We start from the raw sequence: 23,609 nt of genomic DNA, 5'->3' as shown, positions 1-23,609 counted from the left end.
GGAGATCAGTGACAAAAATAAAGGTTCATATGAACCAAGAATATTTATAGCTATATGTTCTTTCTTCCCTTCCTTTATTCTTTATTACAAATAATGGTTCTTTGTTGGAGGAGGGAAAGAGAAATGTAGGAGATGAAAAATAAGAAGCATCAATTAAAATACACTCTAAAAATAAATGTTTCAAATAAAAGGTTCATTGATTTATATTGATAGTACTGATTCTTCTGTAAAGTCTTTTTAAAGTCCACATAAAAAGATTTCGGCATTCCTTTACATTTCAGCTTATATCAAGGTTCATCCTTTATGAAGCCTTTGAATCTCCTTTATAAAGCTTTTTCTAACCTTCCAACTAAGTGTTCTCTCTCTCAAATATTTCTAGAGAACTTTGGAGTTGTTCTTGCCTACTTCACTCCCTAGATTGGGTATTTATCACAGATATCATCTCCCCTCCCACTCCTACTTCCTTTAGAATATAAACTCTATTTTTCAGTGGCTCAAAAATTTCTTAGTAACCCTATTGGTTTTTATGATGCTTTCCCAGCCATCCTCTTACCATCTGACCATTTCTCAGTGGTTTGGCTCAGATTGACCTTCTCAGATTCCTTTGCTCAATAATCTTCCTATAGTTGTTCCATGAGGCTCCATTCTGAACCTCTCAGGTTCAATTATCTCTATAAAGTTGATTCCCAAATCCAAGAATCCAACCTAATTTCTCTACTGAGCTTCTGTCATATTGCCAAATGCCTGCTAGATATCTCCAGTAGAAGTCCCATAGGCATTTTGAGTTTAGTTATATTCAAACTAGAATTCATTATCTTTCATCTCAAATCTATTCTTCCCACAAACTGCTCTATTTCTTTTGAGAACTCTATTTTTTTTTCAATCCTTCAGGTCCTTGGAGTCATCTTTAACTTTACTATCTCTCTCACCTGCAATATCCATTCATTATCATGTCATTTGCTCTATATTTTCAAAAATACGTTTTTATGGATGGTTTCTGTTTCTCATAGTTATCCATAGTATTCCTCCCCCACCTCCTCCCAGAGAGCCATCCAACTTGGATGTTTGTTTTTAAAAACATAATAACATTTGTTTTAATAAACCAAGAACTACTTCATCATCCTTCCATCCTAATCCTACCCTCAAGTTAAGAACAAGAGAAAAACAAGCTCATTACAAATACAATTACAGCTCTTGTTCTGTATTCTAATTCCTTCATCTCTCTATCAAGAGGCAGTTAGTATTTTTCAACATTAGCCCTCTGGAATCTTGATTGATCATTATGTTGATAAGAGCTCAGCATAATTTCCACCACATTTATATACCATAACTTGATTATCTCTTCCCAAAAAATATGGGGACCCCCTCAGAATCCTATCCTATGTCACCACTTCACTACACCCCTTTTTCTTTGTATTATTCACTTATACACAACTAATTACTCAAAATAATTTCCCCTAATCTTCCTTCAGCTCTCCCCCTACCCTTGCAATGTATTCCTGTTTCCCTTACCATTCTTTTCTTACAACAACAACAACATAACCCTTACCTTCTGTTTTAAGATTGTGAAAGGGAATTCTTTATTCTCTTTGCCTAGATGGAGTTGACACTTTGGTTAACATTATTTTAAGTATCACTACTTAGTACTTCACTAGACTGAAGACAGGATTAACTCTCCTTTGTCTACCTTTTAAATTGAGCCAACAAAAGGGGGCAGCTGGGTAGCTCAGTGAATTGAGAGCCAGGCCTAGAGATGCTGTGTGACCCTGGGCAAGTCACATTGCCTAGTCTTTACCACTCTTCTGCCTTGGAAACAATACACAGTAGTGATTCCAAGACAGGAGGTAAGAGTTTAAATAAATAAATAAATTTAATCAACAAAAGATTGAACACCCTACTAGGTGAGAAGTCAGCAAGACACTTGGAGAGCTCCATCCCTTTTAAAAAAGTCAGAAACTTGTGAATTCTTTTAAGAGTTCACACAAGAGTTCACACCCTTAGAAACTGTTCAATCAGGAAACTGAACCTTTTTGATGAAAAATTGACCTTCAGAAGGTGAGAAGTTGATCCCACAGACACTGCCCAGGTAGTACTAGACAATTTGGAAACTATGATTGGCCCCTGTAAAGAGGGGAGGACACAAGAAGTCACCACAAAAGCAAGCCCAAACTCCCTCAGAGCAGATTGTCTTTGAGAACATAGTCTGAAGAGATTGTCTTCTGGAGATAGTCTTCTAACTGGGGAGAGTCTTTGAGGGAGCTTTGCTGGAGACTACAGCTTGGATTATGGGCTTGGAGCTCGGCTTCTATTTAGACTCTGACTTCTGGGCTACTTCATTGGGTGAGTGAAAGGCTGACTACTTTCCTAGTTTCCTAAGAGACTAGCTTCCATCTTGGAGGAAGCCACCTGGTTACTTACTACCAGCCTTCCTGGTTGAGAGCCAATTAATCTCTGTCTGGAGTAAGCAGATCCAAGGCAAAACATTTAGTTTGATACGATAGATAACTTCTCTGTCCCCCTCACATTTCTCTTCTTTATTGTTTCCTCTCTATTTATAAATACTTGTAAATAAATTTCTGACTCAAGATATAATAAATATTGGTGACCACATAATTTTATAAAATTATTGTCCAAACATTAATTTTTACCTTTACACATTTCTCTTCTTCCCTTCTTACATGTCACCCTTTGAACAAAACCAAAACTCATTTTGAAAAAATGTTTTGGTATTTGTTTACCAACAAGTTTAAATTCCCTTTATTGCAATCCTATTCTAGTATTCTTACCCAAAATAACAAACGACCTACGCTCACTTACCTTACCCTAGTCCTAACACTACCTTACACTAAGGAATATAAACTAGGGGAAAAAAAGGGTTTACAAAAAACAGTTATAGAGATAAAATCAAAATGCAAACATTTGTAAAAACCAAATAAGTAAATAAAAATTTCAAAATACAAATACAAAATGTAAAGTATAAAAGAATGCAATAAAAAATCCAAATATTCAAACTGCAAATACAAAACTTTTGCAAAAAACAGTTGCTAAAAAATCAACTATGATAAGCTAATACACAAAACAATTTTATCTAAAAAATATTATAGCAATGTATCAAGTAGAAAAATACAAAAAAACACAATGTAGCATAAGCTTTTACAAAAAACAAAATCTATCTGTCAAAAAAAATACTTATGCAAAATGCATTTAAGAATATAAGTTGAACAATTCAAAACAAAACTTTTCCTTATGCTAGAATCCTATTGCTATTACAGAAAACAAAACTTGGTCTACATAGAACTTGAATCTGAGTATCCTATCCTAAGAATCTGACTTTTGCAACATTTTAACTATTTACACATCTATTTTATACAATCTGTACACATAATACCTATATTTACATGAATGTATGTTACATATATATATATATGTACATATGTATAGATTTATAAAAAACTTGTCCACTATAGCAACTGTGGACAATCCAATATACAAATATACAGAAATATCTTACAAAATATATACAGAAACACATACAAAACCATATACGAAATATATACACATATGTAAATGTATGTATACTCACTATACTACAATTGCCATCTCAAACTAGAGTATCATTTATACCTACATACATAACTATTTACATATGTGTGTATTGTAAACCACAACCCTTTTGTTAATCCTAAAATACTAATCTCTCTAATACCTCTCTATATGTTTTCTGATGTTACCTAAACAGAATATCTAAAATCAGATCTTCTATTTAGGTAAAACCTTATTGAAACTAATGTGTATAGCTATTCTACTGTTGTCCTACCTAATTTATAATGTAACCATTTATCTACATGGATACCTTTACTTAATAAAGATCTTATAACAGTTTGTGAGTCATGTATTCCTATATGTGCATGTTGCACATACCCAAATCTTCAGAATCTCCTCTTCTCATGTTAACCTGTTGACTCTCTTCTTTCTTCATAGTTCTTGGTAGATGTGGTGTTGCATGTAACTAAAATGAAAATGTGCTATGTTACAATGACACAGAATCTCACAGTTATGTGTCATCAATTGTCTGTTCCTCTTCTGTGTTTCCTTCTTGTACAATGTCTCTGTTACAGCTTCAGGTCAGCTGCCTTCTCTGACTCTGCTTATGCTGTCATCCTTTTCTTCTTTGAATTATCCTCTTCCAATGGAATTGTCCTTTCCTTACTGAACTTTTTGACTGCTGACTCTTTTGACTGATGGATCTCTCAGCTCTTCTCTATACATCTGTTTGCTATCTCTTCTTATCCTTCTTCTAAAACCATTTCTCCTTCTCTTTCTTCCCAATAAACTAAATTTAGGTGTGATCAATGGAACCACAAATCTCTGCCTAATACTTTAATTGCTGAAGGTGAAACTAAAATTATAGTGTAAGGACCATTCCAGTTTTGCTGCGTGGCAGATGTTTTTGCAAAGTTCTTGATATATACTGAATCACCTGGCTTAATATTGTGCAAGGGATAATCCAGAAGACCAGACTAGACTAACACTCCCATGTCATGAAGTTCTTTTAACCTTTCTTGCAAAGCAACTATGTATGCATAGATCTGTGTATCTCCTCCTAACATCGAGACAAAAGCAGTTTTGCACATTTTGGCTTGCAACAGTGTAAGACCATAGAGTAACTCATATGGTGATATATGCAAATCATCATGAGGTCTAGTTCTTAAGTAAAAAATTGCTATGGGTAGAATATTTGGCCATTTGTGATGAGTCTGTACACAACTTTACCACTGTAACAAGGGAATCACTGTAAAAGACTGATATATATTAATTTAAGGTCGCCAAGGAATCAGCTATGTAATTCCTAAATGAAAAACTCAAGTCAGCCGTCAGCCTTTTTTGGAGTTTAATTACAATAGGAGCAAGAAAGGAATTAGAGATATATATAGAGAGAGAAAGGGGAGAGAAGGGAATAGGGCTTAAATACCCCTTCTGTTTAGGCTGGGCCAAAAGGCCCAAGCCCTTAGATAGCTGGGGCAAAGGAAAGAGATCAGTCCCTATTACTCACGTGTCCAAAATGGAGAAACAGTCTCAGAGGCCCCCACCTTCAGCTTCCTTCAGAGCAAGCTTCCTCAGAGCCCAGGAACCACACCGACCCAAAAACTCAACAACCACCACCTCGAGTCTCCAGACCCTCCTATCTTTAAGGAAACCATCCAAGTTGCCTCCCCTCAGTCCTCACATCTACCAATCACTCTTCATCAATTTGCCTGTCAATGGAGGCTCTCGCTTAACCCAGGACCGCCCAGAGGTTTCTGGCTTTTTGCACATGTCTGTTGAAGGTCATATTTTCCAATGATTAAATCTATACTCCTTTGCTACAGCCTTTCTAAATCCTGTTAACTTGAGTATGGTAGAGATTGGAATAATTAAATTTTGATCTAGGCTGCAGCCCTTACTCAATCCTATTAGGACTGAATAGGGTGGAGATTTATTCCAAGTATCTCCATTGTATCAATTCTAAATCAATCAAGACTCAAAGAAATTCCTGTTCTATGCTTAAGCATAGGTCAAAGTCCTTTCCATTGTTCAGCAAAGGGTTTCTGTCCTAAAGTAATCTTAAGAAGGGAAGAGAAGGAACCTCCCATGCCAATGGAGTTCCCATTCCAATAGACTATCAGTAAGAAATTTTCCAAGTATGAAATATCCCAATGGTGAAATTTCCAACATTTATAAGTCTAAGGAAATTTGAGGTTTACAATCCCCCCTGATGATCATTGGGAGACTAGTCTCCCCATTGATCATTTAACATAATCATTTTGTAGTTCTAAATTCACTTCTAACTAAAGATATACACAATATTCAATTTTCTAGGAGAAATTAGAATAGTGAGAGAGGAAATAGAAAAGAAAAGAAAGCAAAACCAATGTTTGCTAGGCGCATTGACAGAAAGCCAAATTAGGGGCAGTCCCTTTTGGCATAAATGTTACAATAAATGTTCAATCAAAAGTTCAGTCCAATCAATCACATCCAAAGTTCATTCTTGATCTTCTTGATGAAGTGTAGGTTTTTGGCATCTTTCTGCAACAGTTCATTCTCTGGATATAAAAGTTTCAAGCTTCTTTCTTGAAGATCTTTTCTTGAACAAAATCAAAATCTTTGAATTTTTTATAAAAGTAAAATCTTAAACAAAAGTCTTGGATTTTTATAAAAATAAAATCTCAAACAAAAAAATTCAAAAATTCTTAGATTTTAAATTAAAATACAATCCCCCCTGAAGTAAGTATTAAAAAAAAAAATATCAAGTTTAGCTCAGAATGCAATGTTCAGTTATGGGGTTGTATGTGTCAATTATCAAAAGAATAGAAAAAATAATCAAAAACATGAGAAAAACTCAAAATAGACCTTGTATAGGTCCAGTTTAAAGTAATTTCTATCCCACAAGTATGTAGGACAGAATGCAGTAATATTTCACTTAGCCATTTGTAGCCAAGACTACAGGAAGTTGCCATAATATAAGAAGAAAGAATTAGAATTCTATTTTGATGGGGAAATGACATTCCCTTGTCTGATTTTTTTTTTTCAGAGATATAGGGAGCCAGCATGATAGTCAAGCTTTGTACTTGTTTGAGTACTTCGAAAGGAGTGTAGATACAAGGAAGTCCTACGACTTAAACATAAGTTAAGCGTCGCAACCTTGAGTCTCATTTTAATATTCCATGTGTGCTCTATTGGCACTATTCAGGTTTAGTCTGTGCTCCTTGTTTTTATCCCTTTTCCTGGAATCAGACACAAACATTAATCACAGTCCTATAATATTTTATCAATAAATGGCAGGTTCCCATAGTTTAAAGCTTTTAGGCATATATTGATATTATAGCAAGAGTATATATATTAACTTGTATTACTGCAGGGAAAAAAAATATTAATATTAATTATGTGTACCTTCAGTACAAAAAATGAGAAAAAAAATCAAATATTCTGATAAAAAAAGAAAAGAAAAGAAATAAGAAAAAATAAGAAAAAAAATCAGTAATTCAATATATTCTTGAAAAAAAATATCCATTTGTCTATGGATTATTATCTCCAATTCTTATGATAAGATAGAGTCACAATTCATATGATAAGATAGAGTTAATCAGTCTCAGCAGAAGATGCTTTCTTCACATGTGAACAGTGAATCCAAGAGTCTCTTTCTCCAATCTTTATAGATGTTGGAGTAGTTAATAATATTTGGAATGGTCCTTCCCATGAAGGTTCAGTTGCTCCAGTTCGCTTGAAATTCTTGATATAAACTTTATCTCCTGGGTTCAGGTCATGCAGAGAAAAGTCTAATGGTCCAGCTTGTACTGCAGCTCCGGATTCATGAAGTTCACGTAGTTTGTGCTGTAACTCCTGTATATAGGAAGCAATAGTAATATCTCCCCCTAATAGCGATGTATAAGCCGGGGAGAAAGGCTTAGCCTGTATAGGCGGATGTCCAAAAAGCATCTCAAATGGTGAAATATGTAAGTCTCCTCTAGGCCTGCTTCTAAGATAAAATAGGGCCAGAGGGAGAATTTCAGGCCATTTTAAATGGGTCTCAGTGCATAATTTGCCAATCATAGTCTTAAGTTCTTTATTCATCCTCTCCACTTGGCCTGAGCTCTGGGGGTGATATGGAACATGGAATTTTGGAGTTATCCCCAAGCAAGAATATATTTGATTTAAGACAGAATCGGTAAAATGACTCCCTCTATCGGAGTCAATACGTGCTGGTAGGCCAAAACGAGGAATAATTTCTTTTAAAAGTATCTTTGCAACAAAATCTGCTGTGGCTCGGGTCGTAGGAAATGCTTCCGGCCATCTGGTTAGTTGATCTACAATTACTAGACAAAATTTATAACGTCCAGCTTTTGGCATTGTAATGAAATCTATCTGTAGATGTTCAAAAGGTGTGTAAGCCAGAGGACGTCCCCCAAAGGCTTTTCCACGATATGCATATTGGTTATATGCCTGGCAAATAGGGCAGGCTGAACATACTTTAGAGGCTACAGTAGTTATACCAGGGGCTATCCATACTCTCTTGACAGAGTCCACGATGCCCTGGGTGCCAAAATGACCATTTTTATGAATAGATTGGCAAATTTGGTTATAGAAACTTCTAGGGAGCAGGGGTTTTCCTTCAGATGACACCCATACTCCATTAATTTGTTTTGCTTTAAATTTTTGTTTCCATTTTTCCACTTCCTTTTCATTATAGGAGAGTGATAAATTTAAATTATCAGTGGTTGTTAATGTTAAAATTAATCCAGGTCCTTCTATGGCTGCTAGTTTTGCAGCGGCATCTGCTCGGTCATTTCCTCTAGAGACAGGGTCAGAGCCACCTGTATGGGCAGAGCAATGAACTACAGCTAGGGCTTTAGGCAGTTTGAGAGCAGAAAGAACTTCATTAATAATTTCTGCATTAGCTATGGATTTTCCAGCTGAGGTTAAAAATCCTCTTTGGAGCCATAGCATCCCGACTGAGTGACAAATGCCGAAAGCATATCTAGAATCTGTATAAATAGTTGCCTTTTTATCCTTGGCAATTATACAAGCTTGTTTTAGAGCTATGAGTTCTGCTCCTTGAGCGCTAATGTTAGAAGGTAGTGAAGCTGACCATTCAGTGGCAAATTCTGAGACTACGGCAGCTCCAGTGTAACGTATGCCATCCCTCATAAAAGAGGAACCATCGGTAAATAAAATCAGATCTGCATTGTCTAAGGGAGTGTCCAAGAGATTATCTCGAGGCTTTTCTGCCATGGACACTAATGTTTCACAGTTATGTAGTGGTTCTCCTGAAGTGGGTAAATCTGGAAGCAAGGTGGCAGGGTTAAGAGTTGAACAGCGTTTCAAGGTAATATTTTCACTATTTAATAAGGTTATTTCATACCTTGTAATTCTCTGATCCGAGAATGCCTGTGTTCTATGTTTTACCAATAATGCTTCAATCTCATGTGGGCACATTATTGTTAATGGACATCCCAATACTAAATCAACGGTTTTTGTTACTAGTAAGGCTGTAGCAGCTACTCCTCTAAGGCATGGTGGTGCTCCTGCTGCTACTGGGTCTAGTTGGGCAGAATAATAAGCAATTGGGCGCTGAGAAGGTCCCAAAGTCTGAGTTAACACACCAGAGGCTACTCCTCTTCGCTCATGCACATATAAAGTAAATGGCTTGTTGTAATCTGGGATGCCTAGAGCAGGGGCAGACATGATAGCCTTTTTCAGATCTGTTAGAGCTGACAAGTGTTCAGGCTCTAATTTGAGGGGTTCAGGAACTGAATCCTTTGTTAATGCTATAAGGGGTTTAGTGATTTCCCCATAGCATGGAATCCATTGTCTACAAAACCCTGTTGCTCCTAAAATTGCTCTCAGCTGTTTCTTAGTGGTAGGAGCACTCAATTTTTGAATGTTCTCAATTCGTTTTGGAGAAATATAACGAGCACCCGCAGTCAAGATGAATCCCAAATATTCTACTTTTTGGAGACACCATTGAACTTTATCCTTAGAGATTTTATGTCCTCTTTTGTGCAATTCCAAAAGAAGGTGTTTGCTATCTTCTTGACATGTTTCTGCATCTGTTGAAGCCAAGAGTAGATCATCTACATATTTGATTAATTTGCTATTTTTAAATGTTATATTGTCTGTGTCTTGGCTCAAAATTTGCTCAAATAAGCTCGGACTTTCGACATAACCCTGTGGCAGCCGACACCAGGTATATTGTGAGCCCTTCCAGGTGAAAGCAAAAATATGCCTGGAGTTTTCATGTATTGGTATGGAAAAGAAAGCTGAACACAAGTCTACTACTGTAAAGTATGTAGCTGTGCTAGGAATAGATGAAATAATAGTATGTATGTTAGAAACTACGGAGTGTCTCTTTATAACGTGATTATTCACTGCCCTTAGATCCTGTACAAATCTATAGATGTGTTTGCCATCGGGTCCTTTTTTTGGTTTTTTAATTGGCAGGATGGGCGTGTTGTATTCAGATTTGCAAGGGATTATTATTCCCTGTTCTATTAATGAGTTAATAACTGGTGTAATACCCTCAATTGCCTCCTTTGAGAGGGGATACTGAGGGATAGAAGGAGGTGGGCTAGATTTAGTTTTTATCTGCACAGGAACAGCAGATTTAAGTAAGCCTACATCAGAAGAAGATGTGGCCCAAAGAGACTCCGGTATATCTTTAGGTATTTCAAAAATGGAAGGTTCTTTTGCCTCCTGGTTTTCCGAGAGAAGTACAGGGAGTAAATTTAAAGATTCCTCTGGTACTTCTAATGATAATGAGCCATCTGGGGAGCAGGTTATTGTGGCTCTGAGTTTGCATAGAAGGTCCCTCCCCAGCAAATTTAAAGGGGAGTCAGGCATCAAAAGGAAGGAGTGTTGTACCTCTAGGGGTCCTACAGACACCATTCTAGGAGGAAGTCTTTTAACTCTTTGGGTTATTCCTGATACTCCCATTACATTCTCTGAGCCAATAGAATAACATTGTAAATCAGGTGTTCTCTTTAATACAGACCAGGAAGCTCCGGTGTCTAATAGACAATCATAATAGGTGTTACCCACTTTTAAGGTAACATGGGGTTCATTAGTATGGGGAGGGCAGTGGATAGGGACAACGGGTAGTAGGACATCAGGGTCTGGGAAATCAAAGGTTGTATCCTCTGATTCCTGTGCCCCAGCCCCCCCCGGGCACCATCATTGTGTTTGGGATATTCCTTGGGCACCCCCCTGAAGGGCACCTCTCTGAGGGTCATTAGTACCTCGAGTAATTTTTGGACGAGCGCCATTTCTCATATATTGTTGAGTATTATCATTAAAATTTTCTTCAATTTGAGCATTGTCATTAAATTCCCAATTCCTATTTCTATAATTCTGGTTTCTAAAGCTCTTATTTCTATATTCATTATAGTTATTTCCATAGTCATTATTATAATTTCTAGAATTCTGATTTCTATAACCATTATCATAATTTCTATAGTTATTATTTCTAAAACTATTATTAAACTGTGTATTCCTTCCAAACATCTTAAGAAAGGTTCTACATTCCATCATTTTGTGGCCCTTCTTCTCACAGAAGTGGCAAGTAATGGATTGATAATTGGATTTCTGGAGAGGGGCAATTGTCGTTGGTTCATTATCATGCCCACTTTCTAATTTAGTTATCCTATCTATTACACATCTCATTTTTTTCTTCATTTCCTCCATGTCATCATTATTCTCTTTCTCCTTTTCTTCGTTTCCCTTAAAAACATATATAGCTGTTTTTCGCAATTCTTCAAGGTCCATATCTGACCATCTTGGGCATTGTGTTTTAAAATAATTTTTAATTACTTTGCATGAATTATTTACAAAGATTCTTCTAACTTGTCTTAAACTATTCTCTTTATTTAAGTCCCAATCTAAGTATCTGTCCCCAAACTCGATAATTCTGTCCATAAATCTGGAGGGTGTTTCGTTTTCCTTTTGCTTAATTTTTTCCAGTTCCATCCACTTATCTGTACTGTCCGCACATTCCTTCATGGCTGTGAGGATGGCCTCTCTACAACGGTATAGTTGTAGATAGTCCTCAGGATTATTATAGTCCCATTCGGGATCCTGAGATGGCCAATGTGCTGCATTACGCCCCCGGGTTTTGTTGACATGAGCAATTATTTTATTTTTTTCACGTTCACTTAAAAAAGCCTGTAGTAAGCTCTCAACGTCCTTGTAAGACGGATTATATTGAAAAAATATGTCTCCCATCTTTTTTGTTACTAGAAAAGGATCTTGTTCATATGTGGGGATATTTCGTGTAAATTCATTTATTTCTTGGGGAGTAAACGGTATCCTATGTCTTAAAGTCACCACATCCCCATTTCGTCCTATTTCAGGTACTTCTCTTAGAGGAAACAGGCCTCTAGTTGGATTTTGCACCTGTGGGTCAGTTTGACAAGGACAGGTTTCTCTAGGAGGACAAGATCTCCCTTGCATTGGAATTTGGTTTTCTGTAGGAGAAGGAACATGAGAAGCTGGGATTGCAGGGGAAGGGTTTTGGGGATTAAATTCAGACAAGATTTGCACTGCACGAGAGAAGCAGTCTGTTAACTGGGCTATAGGGAAGGTGTTTTCCATCTCTATTTCAGGGAAGGAAATTTCCTCATTCAAAGGTTCAGAAACAGGTCTGTTTCTGGTAGAGTGGGTGTTTGCCCATTGATCCTGTAAGAAACATTTTAGATCTTCTAATTGGGCTTGCATTTTTTCCTCAATTTTTCCTATTTTATCTTCCATATCTCCCATTTTATCCTCAATATTTCCTATTTTATTCTCAATATTTCCTATTTTATCCTCAAGTTTTTCTATTTTATTCTCAATATTTCCTATTTTATCCTCAATTTTTTCTATTGTATCCTCAATTTTTTCTATTTTATCCTCAATATTTTCTATTTTATCCTCAATATTTTCTATTTTATCCTCATTTTTTTCTATTTTATCCTCAACATTTTCTATTTTATCCTCAATATTTTCTATTTTATCCTCATTTTGTTTTATTTTATCCTCATTTTGTTTTATTTTATCCTCAATATTTTTTATTTTTTCATCTCTAAATATAGTATTGAGGAGTACAAAAATGACAGTACCTATTAATATAAAAATTTGGAGGTATCCTTCATTCCTCAATGCCCCTACTTCTTCAGCTGCCATATAATTGTCAAAGAATGTAGTACTCATTTTTATATGTATATTTTGTAATTTCACAAAACACGTGGGGAGCAGGGCAAAGCAACAAACTTTCCACAGGGTTTTTTTTTTTTTTTTTTAAATCCAGGAAGTTGTTCCTTAAGGGAAAGGATATTTAGAAACAGTTCTTCCAGCCAGGACTTTAGAGTCCTGTTGCTGAGATTTAAAAACAGCTGTTTTCTGTCTATCAGAGTCACACAGCTGGGAAGTATCTGAGGTCCGATTTGAACCCAGGACCTTCTGCCTCTAGGGCTGGCTCTCAATCCGCTGAGCTACCCAGCTGTCCCTTAAGATTAAAGGGAAGAAAAAGAAAAAACTGCTGATTCCAATTTAACTTAAGGAGAAAAGAGAAAAAGTTTTTTATACTCACGTGTTCTAGCAGCTGTGTCTTTAAGCCAAGTTTTTTTTTTTTTAAAAAAAAAAAAAGGACTAAGTGGTGAAACAGTATAGTAAAAAGGCAAAGAAAAAGTTTTATTGAGAGGATTCTTTAGACTCCCGTGTGGTCAGCCACAATGTAACAAGGGAATCACTGTAAAAGACTGATATATATTAATTTAAGGTCGCCAAGGAATCAGCTATGTAATTCCTAAATGAAAAACTCAAGTCAGCCGTCAGCCTTTTTTGGAGTTTAATTACAATAGGAGCAAGAAAGGAATTAGAGATATATATAGAGAGAGAAAGGGGAGAGAAGGGAATAGGGCTTAAATACCCCTTCTGTTTAGGCTGGGCCAAAAGGCCCAAGCCCTTAGATAGCTGGGGCAAAGGAAAGAGATCAGTCCCTATTACTCACGTGTCCAAAATGGAGAAACAGTCTCAGAGGCCCCCACCTTCAGCTTCCTTCAGAGCAAGCTTCCTCAGAGCCCAGGAACCACACCGACCCAAAAACTCAACAACCACCACCTCGAGTCTCCAGACCCTCCTATCTTTAAGGAAACCATCCAAGTTGCCTCCCCTCAGTCCTCACATCTACCAATCACTCTTCATCAATTTGCCTGTCAATGGAGGCTCTCGCTTAACCCAGGACCGCCCAGAGGTTTCTGGCTTTTTGCACATGTCTGTTGAAGGTCATATTTTCCAATGATTAAATCTATACTCCTTTGCTACAGCCTTTCTAAATCCTGTTAACTTGAGTATGGTAGAGATTGGAATAATTAAATTTTGATCTAGGCTGCAGCCCTTACTCAATCCTATTAGGACTGAATAGGGTGGAGATTTATTCCAAGTATCTCCATTGTATCAATTCTAAATCAATCAAGACTCAAAGAAATTCCTGTTCTATGCTTAAGCATAGGTCAAAGTCCTTTCCATTGTTCAGCAAAGGGTTTCTGTCCTAAAGTAATCTTAAGAAGGGAAGAGAAGGAACCTCCCATGCCAATGGAGTTCCCATTCCAATAGACTATCAGTAAGAAATTTTCCAAGTATGAAATATCCCAATGGTGAAATTTCCAACATTTATAAGTCTAAGGAAATTTGAGGTTTACACCACCATGGTTTTTAATCTCTCTATTGAGCCTCTCAACTTGTCCAAAGCTTTGTGGATGATAGGGAACATGAAATTTAGCTGTTATACCTAGATTTTCATAAATTTGCCTTAAAACTTCATGAGTAAAATGCATTCCCTTATCTGAATCTATGCTGACTGGAATCCCAAACCTAGGAATAATCTCCCTTAACAATATTTTTTACTACAAAGCCTGCTGTATTTGTAGTAGATGGAAATTCTTCAGCCTACCTCATTAGCTTATCCACTATACTAAGCAAAACTTGTATTTTCCTGCTTTTGGCATTCTGATGCAATCTATCTGCAAACTTTTATATCTCTTGTGCCAAGAATACCAATTTCCTTTCCAATTCTTTCTTCCACAGCTCTTATTTCTTTTCTAATTTTTCCATAAGTGCACTTATTTCATTGATTTAAAATATTTTAAACTTTAAAAAAACCCTCTTTCTATATTTCTTCCAGAAATTGTAGTTGAATTTATGTCCAAGATGTACTTTTCTCTAAGCCATTGTTTATATAAATTTTAGTCATTCTCCTGTATTTGTGTCTTGAGTATCCCTGGAATAATAGTAGCTCATTATGATGAGGTACTTTTTTTGTTTGTTTGTCCAACCTCTTCACTTTAAGCTTGATACCAGAGCATGTTCCTACCACACTTCTTGAAGGAAAGTCTGAACTGGTCCTGTTGCAATTTTTCTTGGAGCTATTGATTGTTGTGCTATTTGATGAAACACCCTCCCAGTTTATGGACAGACTTATTGAAGTAGGGAATACATATATGGACCTTGATTTATCCAGAGAAAGAGACATTAGGCAAATTCGTAGACAATTCGTTGAGAATTGTTGTTCAGTAGTAAAAGACTACTTTAAAACTAGCTGTCCTAATTGGGACTCTATGGACCTCGAAGAATTGAGGAGAGTATCAACCTATGTTTATAAAGGTCGTGTAAAAAGACCTGAGGAAGACGATACATCAGTGGAAGATTTAAAGAAAGAAATTGAAATGTTAAAAAGACAATTGAAAAATAAGAGAGAGACTATAGCCCCTTTGCGGGAATTCACAAATAAATCAGTAACTTGCCACTTCTGTGAGAAGAAGGGCCACAAAATGATGGAATGTAGAACCTTTCTTAAGATGATTGGAAGGAATACGCAGTTTAATAATAGCTTTAGAAATAACAACTATAGAAATGATGATAATGGTCATAGAAACCAGAACAACTATAGAGATGATAATGGTCATAGAAACCAGAATTTTAGAAATTTTAGACATTATAATAATGACTATAGAAATAACTATAATGAATATAGAAATAAGAACTTTAGAAACCAGAATTATAGAAATAGGAACTGGGAAAATAATGACAATGCTCCAAATGAAGAAAATGATAATACCCAACAACAAAATATGAGAAATGGAGCTTGTCCAAAAAATACTAGAGGTGCTAATGAACCTCAGAAAGGTGCCCTTCAGGAGGGTGCCCAAGGAACTTCCCAAATATGATGAAGGTGGTTCTTCTTAGATTGTATTGATATTGTTGATATTAATTAACCTTTTTCAGTTTTTTCTCCCCTCCAAATAGTAGGAAAGGATGAACAAAGAACTTAAAACTATGATTGGAAAATTATGCACTGAGACACATTTAAAATGGCCTGAAATTCTCCCTCTGGCCCTATTTTATCTTAGAAGCAGACCTAGAGGAGACTTACATATCTCACCATTTGAGATGCTTTTTGGACATCCACCTATCTGTATAGGCTAAACCTTTTCCCCCTGCATATACCTCACTATTAGGGGGAGATACTACTATTGCTTCCTATATACAGGAATTACAGCACAAACTACATGAACTTCATGAATCCGGAGCTGCAGTACAAGCCAGACCACTAGATTTTTCTCTGCATGACCTGAAGCCAGGAGATAAAGTTTATATTAAGAATTTCAAGCGAACTGGAGCAACTCAGACTTCATGGGAAGGACCATTCCAAATATTATTAACTACTCTAACATCCATAAAGATTGGAGAAAAAGACTCTTGGATTCATTGCTCACATGTGAAGAAAGCATCTTCTGCTGAGACTGATTGACTGTATCTTATCATATGCATTGAAGATAATAATCCATAGACAAATGGATGCTGTTTTTGAGAACACATTGAATTACTGATTTTTCCTTATTTTTATTATTGCTTTTCTTTATTTTGATTAGAATATTTGATTTTTTCTCATTTTTTGTACTAAAGGTACATATAATTAATATAATTTTTCTACAGTAATAGAAGTTTAATACATATATTCTTGCTATAATGTCAATTCATACCCAAAAGCTTTAAACTATGGGAACCTGCCATTTATTGATAAAATATTATAGGACTGTGATTAATGTTTGAATCTGATTCCAGAAAAAGGGATAAAAAGCACGGAGCATAGACTTAACCTGAATAGTGCCAAAAAGAGCACACAGGAATATACTAATGTGAGACTCGAGGTTGCGACGCTTGACATACGTTAAGTCATAGGACTTCCTTGTATCTACACTCTCTGTGAAGTACTCATACAAATACCAAATTTGACTATCATGCTGGCTCCCTATATCCCTGAGAATGACAAAAAAAGTCAGATGAGGGAATGACGCTTCCCTATCAAAATAGAATTCTAATTCTTTTCTTCTTATATTATGGCAACTTCCTGTAGTCTTGGGTACAAATGTCTAAATGAAATATTACTGCATTCTGTCCTACAGACTTGTGGGATAGAAATTACTTTAAATTGGACCTATACAAGGACCTATTTTGAATTTTTTCCTTATGCTTTTTATTGTTTTTTCTCTTCTTTTGATAATTGACTCATACACCCCCATAACTTAACATTGCATTCTGAGTTGAACTGAATGTTTTTTAACACCTACTTCAGGGGGGATTGTATTTTAATTTAAAATCTAAGAATTTTGATTTTTGTTTAAGATTGTGTTTTTATAAAAATCCAAGATTTTTGAATTTTGTTTGAGAAAAGATCTTCAAGAAAGAATCTTGAAACTCCTATATCCAGAGAATGAATTGTTGCAGAAAGATACAGGAAAACCTACACTTCATCAAGAAGATCAAGAATGAACTTTGGATATGATTGATTGAACTGAACTTTGATTGAACATTTATTGTAAATGCACACATTTTTGCCAAAAGAGACTGACCCTAATTTGGCTTTCTGTCAATGCGCCTAGCAAAACATTGGTTTTACTTTCTTTTCTTTTCTATTTCCTCCCTCACTACTCTAATTCCTCTTAGAAAAATTGAATATTGTGTATATCTATAGTTAGAAGTGCATTTAGGATTACAAAATGATTATGTTAAATGATCAATGGGGATTGTGAATCTTAAAATTTCTCAGACTTGTGAATGTTAAAATTTTCCACATTGGGGAATTCTCCATTGGAACAATTCCCTACTGGGAACATTCCCCATTTTGACAGAGAGAACTCTACTTGGATCAGAAATGGGAGGACCTCTACTCCACCCATACTTAAGACTGCTTTAGGGGAGAAAACTCCTTGCTAAACAATGAGGGTACTTGGGCCCATACTTAGAATGAGGCAAAAAGTTCTTTAAGCCATGCCTATTTTTAGAATTAATACAATGGGGTGCTAAGTACCTATTAAAGGTCAGACAACTTGTAAACTTTCCAGGAGCAAAGAGGTGAAAACTTATTCAGAAGTTTTTTCTGGTACAAACTTACTAAAGGGATTAGTTGACCTAGCAGTGTTTTTAGAATAGGGCTGTCCTTTGGAAAACGTCTACTATGATTGGTAGATGTAAGGACTTAGGGGAGGTGACATAGGAGAAAACCCCCTATATAAGAAAAAGCAGAATCGCTTGAAGGAGAGTCAGAAGAATCCCTCTCTGGAGAAGGATGGCTGGCTGAACTGGTGTCTATATCCTTGCATGGACAGATCTTGTGGTGAGTAAGGACTGACTGATCTTTTCTCTTAAGGCTTAGGCCTGGGTTGTCCAGGACTGGCCAGGGCTGGCTTATCCCTTTCTCATTATTCCCTCTTTTTCTCTCTTTCTTTAATTCCTCATTTGTATTAATTAAATCTCTATAAAACCCAGTTAACTTGGGTATATTTCACAATTGGGAATATTTCCCTGGCGACCACCTTATATTTGATTTAAAAGAAGACACTGTCTTGAAAACATATTTTTTGCGGTCACAATTTACTCATCCACTATTTTAATCACTACAATTTAATTCCCCAACTATTTTAATCATTACAATCTCAAGGACAGACTTGGGGTCCTGCAAATTTTCAGTGTTCCCAGAATCATCTGCTCTAGGGCAAAGTCTGATTGCTCTCCCTCTGGTTTGAGCTCTGCAAATTGCTAGCCTGGGTTTGTGTCTTTGTGAAAGTATACTACTGTTATGCTCAGCTCTAATCAGTCAGTAAGAAAGCTCTATTGGTTAACAGTATCAGAATCCTAGGTTTCTATTTGGTCTGAGATTCCTGCCTTATTTTCTTCATGCTAGACTAGATGTTTTAATTGAAATACTCTGTATCTGAGGTCTAAGCCACACTACTACTGCTGCTGACTTCCAAACTTCCTCCTTTCTCTATAATGTAATGATTAATTTGTTAATTAACTAATAATTAGGTATTCTGGATAGGTAAGAGTAAGGAGTAGGCTAGGGAAATAATTTTAAATCTTACCAGGGCTCTTTTAAGCCAGAGGAAAGAATTTTCAGTAGGTCATGGGTAAAGAATTCCCAGTTCCCCCTTGGAAAAGACTGTTGGGAAAAACTGACACACTCAGGAGCTTGCTTGTGGAGAGTGGGTGTCTTGGGTGTTGGCTCTGAACAATCTGGGAAGATTTGGTGGTATATAGCCTTTGATAAACATCTTATATCTGGGAAGATTGGGAGAGGATTTTCAACTCGAGTGGTGAAGCTGTTTCTCTGGAACACTCCAGGGGGCAGCAGATAGCAGTGTCTGACAGGCAGGTTGATCTCTGGAGCAGCTGTAAAATTTATATATATATATATATGTATGTATATATGTATGTATATATATACATATATGATAAAAAAATTATAAATAATAATAGATTTAGTAAGTTAGATTATTATTATCTTTAGACAGTATAGTTAAGTTAGGCTTGATTCATAAAGCAAGAAGAAAGTCCTGTGAGGGATAGATGGGTTTGGGGTATCAGTTAGAAAATCTTAGCTTTAGGGAAATATATCTCCTACTCAAATTCTGTCTTCTTATTCTATCCCTGCTTCTTTGTATAGTTACTAATATATGGCTTTTTTAGTAACCTGCCTCCAGTCGGTTTCATCAACCACCACACCAGCTAAGCCCTAACAACTGTAGTATCTATACCAATCAATATTAACTGGCCTAATATATATCAAGGTCAAATATTATCATAACAATATAAAATCCAGGGTCTCCCTGGCTGGAGATGCTAACCATATGCAGGTCCCTTTCTCACTCCACCCTGTATCTGTGTCCTAGATCTGTATATTTGGTGACTAAACTGCCAGCTGGCACCTATCCCCATTTCAGGGTCCCAGTTTGAGATTAGGGGTGCCCCAAGAGGAGTCTGGGATCTCTTTTTCCATGGTGCACTCTTCCTCTCTGAGAAATGAAGTCCTCCACAAAGCATGCTCCTGGCCTAACTTTACCCCTATTGACCCCAGCCCTTTCCTGTCTGTCTCCTTATGCCAACCTGGACTGGACAAATGACTTGCTATGACCTTTTCTGGGTTTTCCCATAAGCATTTGGTGTGGTGCATTTTCTAGATCTGTCTGAAGAAGTTTTTCCTGTTAACTTTTTAAATATTTCTCTTGAATCCTTTATAAATACAAAGTCTTTACTAAGTTCTGGTCTTTTTATTAGGAATGTTTGGAATCCTATGTCATGAAAGTTTATTTTTTTCCTCTATAGCTCACTGGTGCCAGGTAAATTATTTTTGGCTGTAAACCCATTTCCTTTGCTGTCTGGATTATTGTTCCTTTATGGTGGAGGTTGCTAAATAATCCCAACTGTGATGCTTTGGTACTTGAATTCTTTCTTTTTGGATGCTTGCAGTATTTTTTATTTGATATGGAAGCTCTTGATTTTTCTATAATATTTTTGGAGTAATTCTTTATTCCACACTTTGCACTTTGGTTTTAAGACATCTAAGTGCTATTCTTTTATGTTTTCTTGAATTATTATGTCCAGGTTCTTTTTTGTTATGGATTTCAAGTAGTCCAATGATCTTTACTTAAATTATCTATTTTCCAGGCCAGTTGTTTATTTTTTCTATTGGGTTTAAATTAATGTCCAATACTCCAACTATTATATTTTATAAAGTTTATTAATAATCACTTGAAGTGAAGGCATAAAAATATAATTATCTAACAAAATATAAGGCCCACATGAGTAGATTCTCTTGCCACTCACTTCATGGCACCTCCACCAAACTGATCAGATCAAAGAGAGCCCAAGAGGCAGGACTAGATAAAATGTATAACCTTCCTACATCAGCACTAATGCGAGGAGAGAGGGATGCTGGGAATCATAGCTTTTAGGGTAACAGATTCTAATTACACATTTACCATGAGATATGTTTTCTATTTCTTAAACTTTTGTCTTTTTTAAAATATTTTTTGTTTGAATGGCTCATTGACGCATTAACATTCTACTTTTCAGAAAGTTTTTCTCTAAGTTTTTCTACCTTTTGTCCCAATATATTAATTTTCTTTCCAAATCACTTTTTCATGAGATTTCTTTCCCCGTTTTTCCTCTAGTACTCTCATTTCTCTTATAAAAAAAACATTTTAAATCTTTTAAGAAAACTTTTTCACGTCTTCCAGGAATTCTAGTTAAAATTGTGCCTGAGCTATGTTTTTCTTAGACTTTGTTTATAGATATTTGAGTCATTCTTTTTTTGAAGGGTTTGTGTCTTGAGTGTTCCCGTCACCTGCATAATTTGTTTTTTCTTTTTTTTTCTTTTTTTTTTTGCTTATTCATTCTTCTAACCTACTTCTTAATTTCAGACTTGCTATTAGCCCTGTGCTCTGCACAATTCTGAAGGGAAGGTCCAGATTAGTTCTGTTGCTACTTTCTTGGGGTACTGAGTACTGTATTATTCTAGGATGTCAGGGGCATCTCTGACTGGGGATTCATAATCTTTCAATGTTCCCAGAGTGGTCTGATCCAAGACAAAGTCTGATCACTGCCCTCCTGGTCTGTGCTCTGCCAGTTCCTGTGCTGGGTCTAGTTCTCCACTCCTGCAGGTCCCAGCAGCCTGCTGAATTCAGCTACAAAGCTTTTCATTTTTCAGTGACAGCACTGTACACTTGCATCTTGTCTTGGTTATTCTAGCTTTGATTCAAACTTGTCTGGAGGCTAAAACTGCATCCCTGCTCTGCTCATGGAGTCAGAGACACATAGCAACTATTTACTTCAGAATTTGTTTCTTAGTACACAACTTATAGTCTACAACGAGGCCTCACCCTGCAATGCCAGCCCTAGGTGCACGTCTCTTCTTTAGTCCATGTTGGATCTGTAATCTAGAGCTGTGTGTGGGACAACCGTTCTTTCAATTAACATCTGTTCCTGCATCCTGAACAAAGATCTCTCTGTATAGTCCTAAGACCTCTTCTTGACCAGCTGCATAGCTAGCTTCCTTCCTCTTGGCCTGAGCCCATTCCCAGTGTTTGTAACCCTCTTTGTCTATCTCTCTATTCTGATTTGATATGGAAATAGGACTCACTGTGATTTTTTTCTTCTTCTTGGATTTCCTAATTAGGACTCAGCCTTAATGTTTTTTTGAGATCTCTGTGGAATCACATTGTGAAACTTGGCTGTCCTTCCGCCTACTCTTCCTCCATATTGGCTCTCTCTATGGACTGTATTATTCCAGAGTGAAAGGACAGGGGAGCCATGACCTCCCACTAGCCTGGCCGTCTGAAGATGTACCTTGTCTGCAAAATCATGAATCAAATTACTTACAAGGGAGTTTGTTTAATGTGGTTAAACATGCCTCTCTATACCTTATTCCTTGAAACTTGGAGAAAAAAGAGAAAGGGTTAAACTTTTCCATTATTTAGTGGTGGTAATAGGAATTTATACTCCACGAACAATATAGAAGAATGGCTCTATAGGGTCTATTACAGAGCTGGCTTGGAACATTCCAGGGACATATGACAATGCTGAATGACCTTGAACTTCAAAGTAATGGGCAATCTTCTTAATGACCACTGAACAATGAAGCTGCTTACTTCATGAATCTTGAAAAGTGAGTGACTTGCTTTCTGCCTTCTTTTCTTTTCCTCTTTTCCTTGTAAATTGTGTCAGGACTATTTGAGTCTCTCCCTGTGGAGCTGGAATAGGCTGATACCCCTTTCCCAATTCTGGCCACATGCCAGCTGTAAAAACATAGTAACTGAAGTTCCAGTCTTGCCTCTGTGAACCCAAGACTAGATCTCAGAACCCTCCTTGACTCTTACTTTATCTTTCTTTCCTATACATAGGTGATTGAACAGTGATCCTGAGATACACAATTCCAGGTTTGGAAGCCCATCTTTTGAGTTCAGGAGGACCAGAGCTCCTAGATATTCAGTCAGCATAGAAGTTGTCTTCTCTACAATCACTGCAAAACTTTCTTAGAGGAAAAGATGACCATTGGCCAAATGATGGATCTAATACCTTGCTAGAAGACAAAGAAGAACCTGGAGGGAATTTTTTTGACTGTGAAGAACTTAGGCGAAAAATAAAATGCCTATTCAGCAGTCTCTGCTTCATATTTAGATATTTAAATCACAAATCTCACAGGAAAGTATCACAGTAGTTATCTTACTACTGCTGTGGCTTGTTTTAAGTTTTGTTCATTTGAGAGTAGCATTCATGCGTGAAAGTCTTTTGTGGTTAGCATTTCTTTTTGTGGGGAAAATAAATAGTTGTCATATACCTTATTGACATTGTATTTTGAGTATCTTTCTCCTCTTTTCACCTTGGAAAGACCCTGGACATGAGCCAAAACATAAATTTTAAGGAATTTTTCCTTGAGCTGTGGTCAAAAGTTACAATAAATCACACACACACAGAGAGAGAGAGAGAGAAAGAGAAAAAGAGAGAGAGAGAGAGAGAGAGAGAGAGAGAGAGAGAGAGAGAGAGAAGAGAGAGAGAGAGAGAGAGAGAGAGAGAGAGAGAGAGAGAGAGAGAGAGAGAGAGAGAGAGAACACTAAACAAACTTTTTTTTAAGTGATCAAGCTCACACACCACTGAACAGGCTCTACACGCATGGATCCAGAGCTGAAAGGGACAAACAAGGAGAGGGGAATGGTAATGGTTGCAGCTTCCCTGGACCTGATGAGAGTTATTATTTTGCAATG

At 36.5% G+C, this 23,609-nt stretch overlaps 1 protein-coding gene across 1 annotated transcript in view; it reads left to right on the top strand.

The window, feature by feature from the left end:
- Positions 1-23,189, top strand: part of CCDC184 (coiled-coil domain containing 184) — a 47,874-nt gene extending 24,685 nt beyond the window's left edge. The window contains exon 2 of the mRNA XM_007502928.3: positions 22,749-23,189. Within this exon, the coding sequence (XP_007502990.1) occupies positions 22,749-22,752 (4 nt within the window). The 3' untranslated portion in view covers positions 22,753-23,189. The remainder of the gene's footprint in view (positions 1-22,748) is intronic.
- The last annotated feature ends 420 nt before the right edge of the window (positions 23,190-23,609 follow it).

This window comes from Monodelphis domestica, chromosome 5 (assembly GCF_027887165.1).
Source record: "Monodelphis domestica isolate mMonDom1 chromosome 5, mMonDom1.pri, whole genome shotgun sequence".
NCBI classification, from domain to species: domain Eukaryota; kingdom Metazoa; phylum Chordata; class Mammalia; order Didelphimorphia; family Didelphidae; genus Monodelphis; species Monodelphis domestica.
Note: the sequence above shows the minus strand (reverse complement) of the source record. Positions and strands in the feature narration are given on the sequence as shown.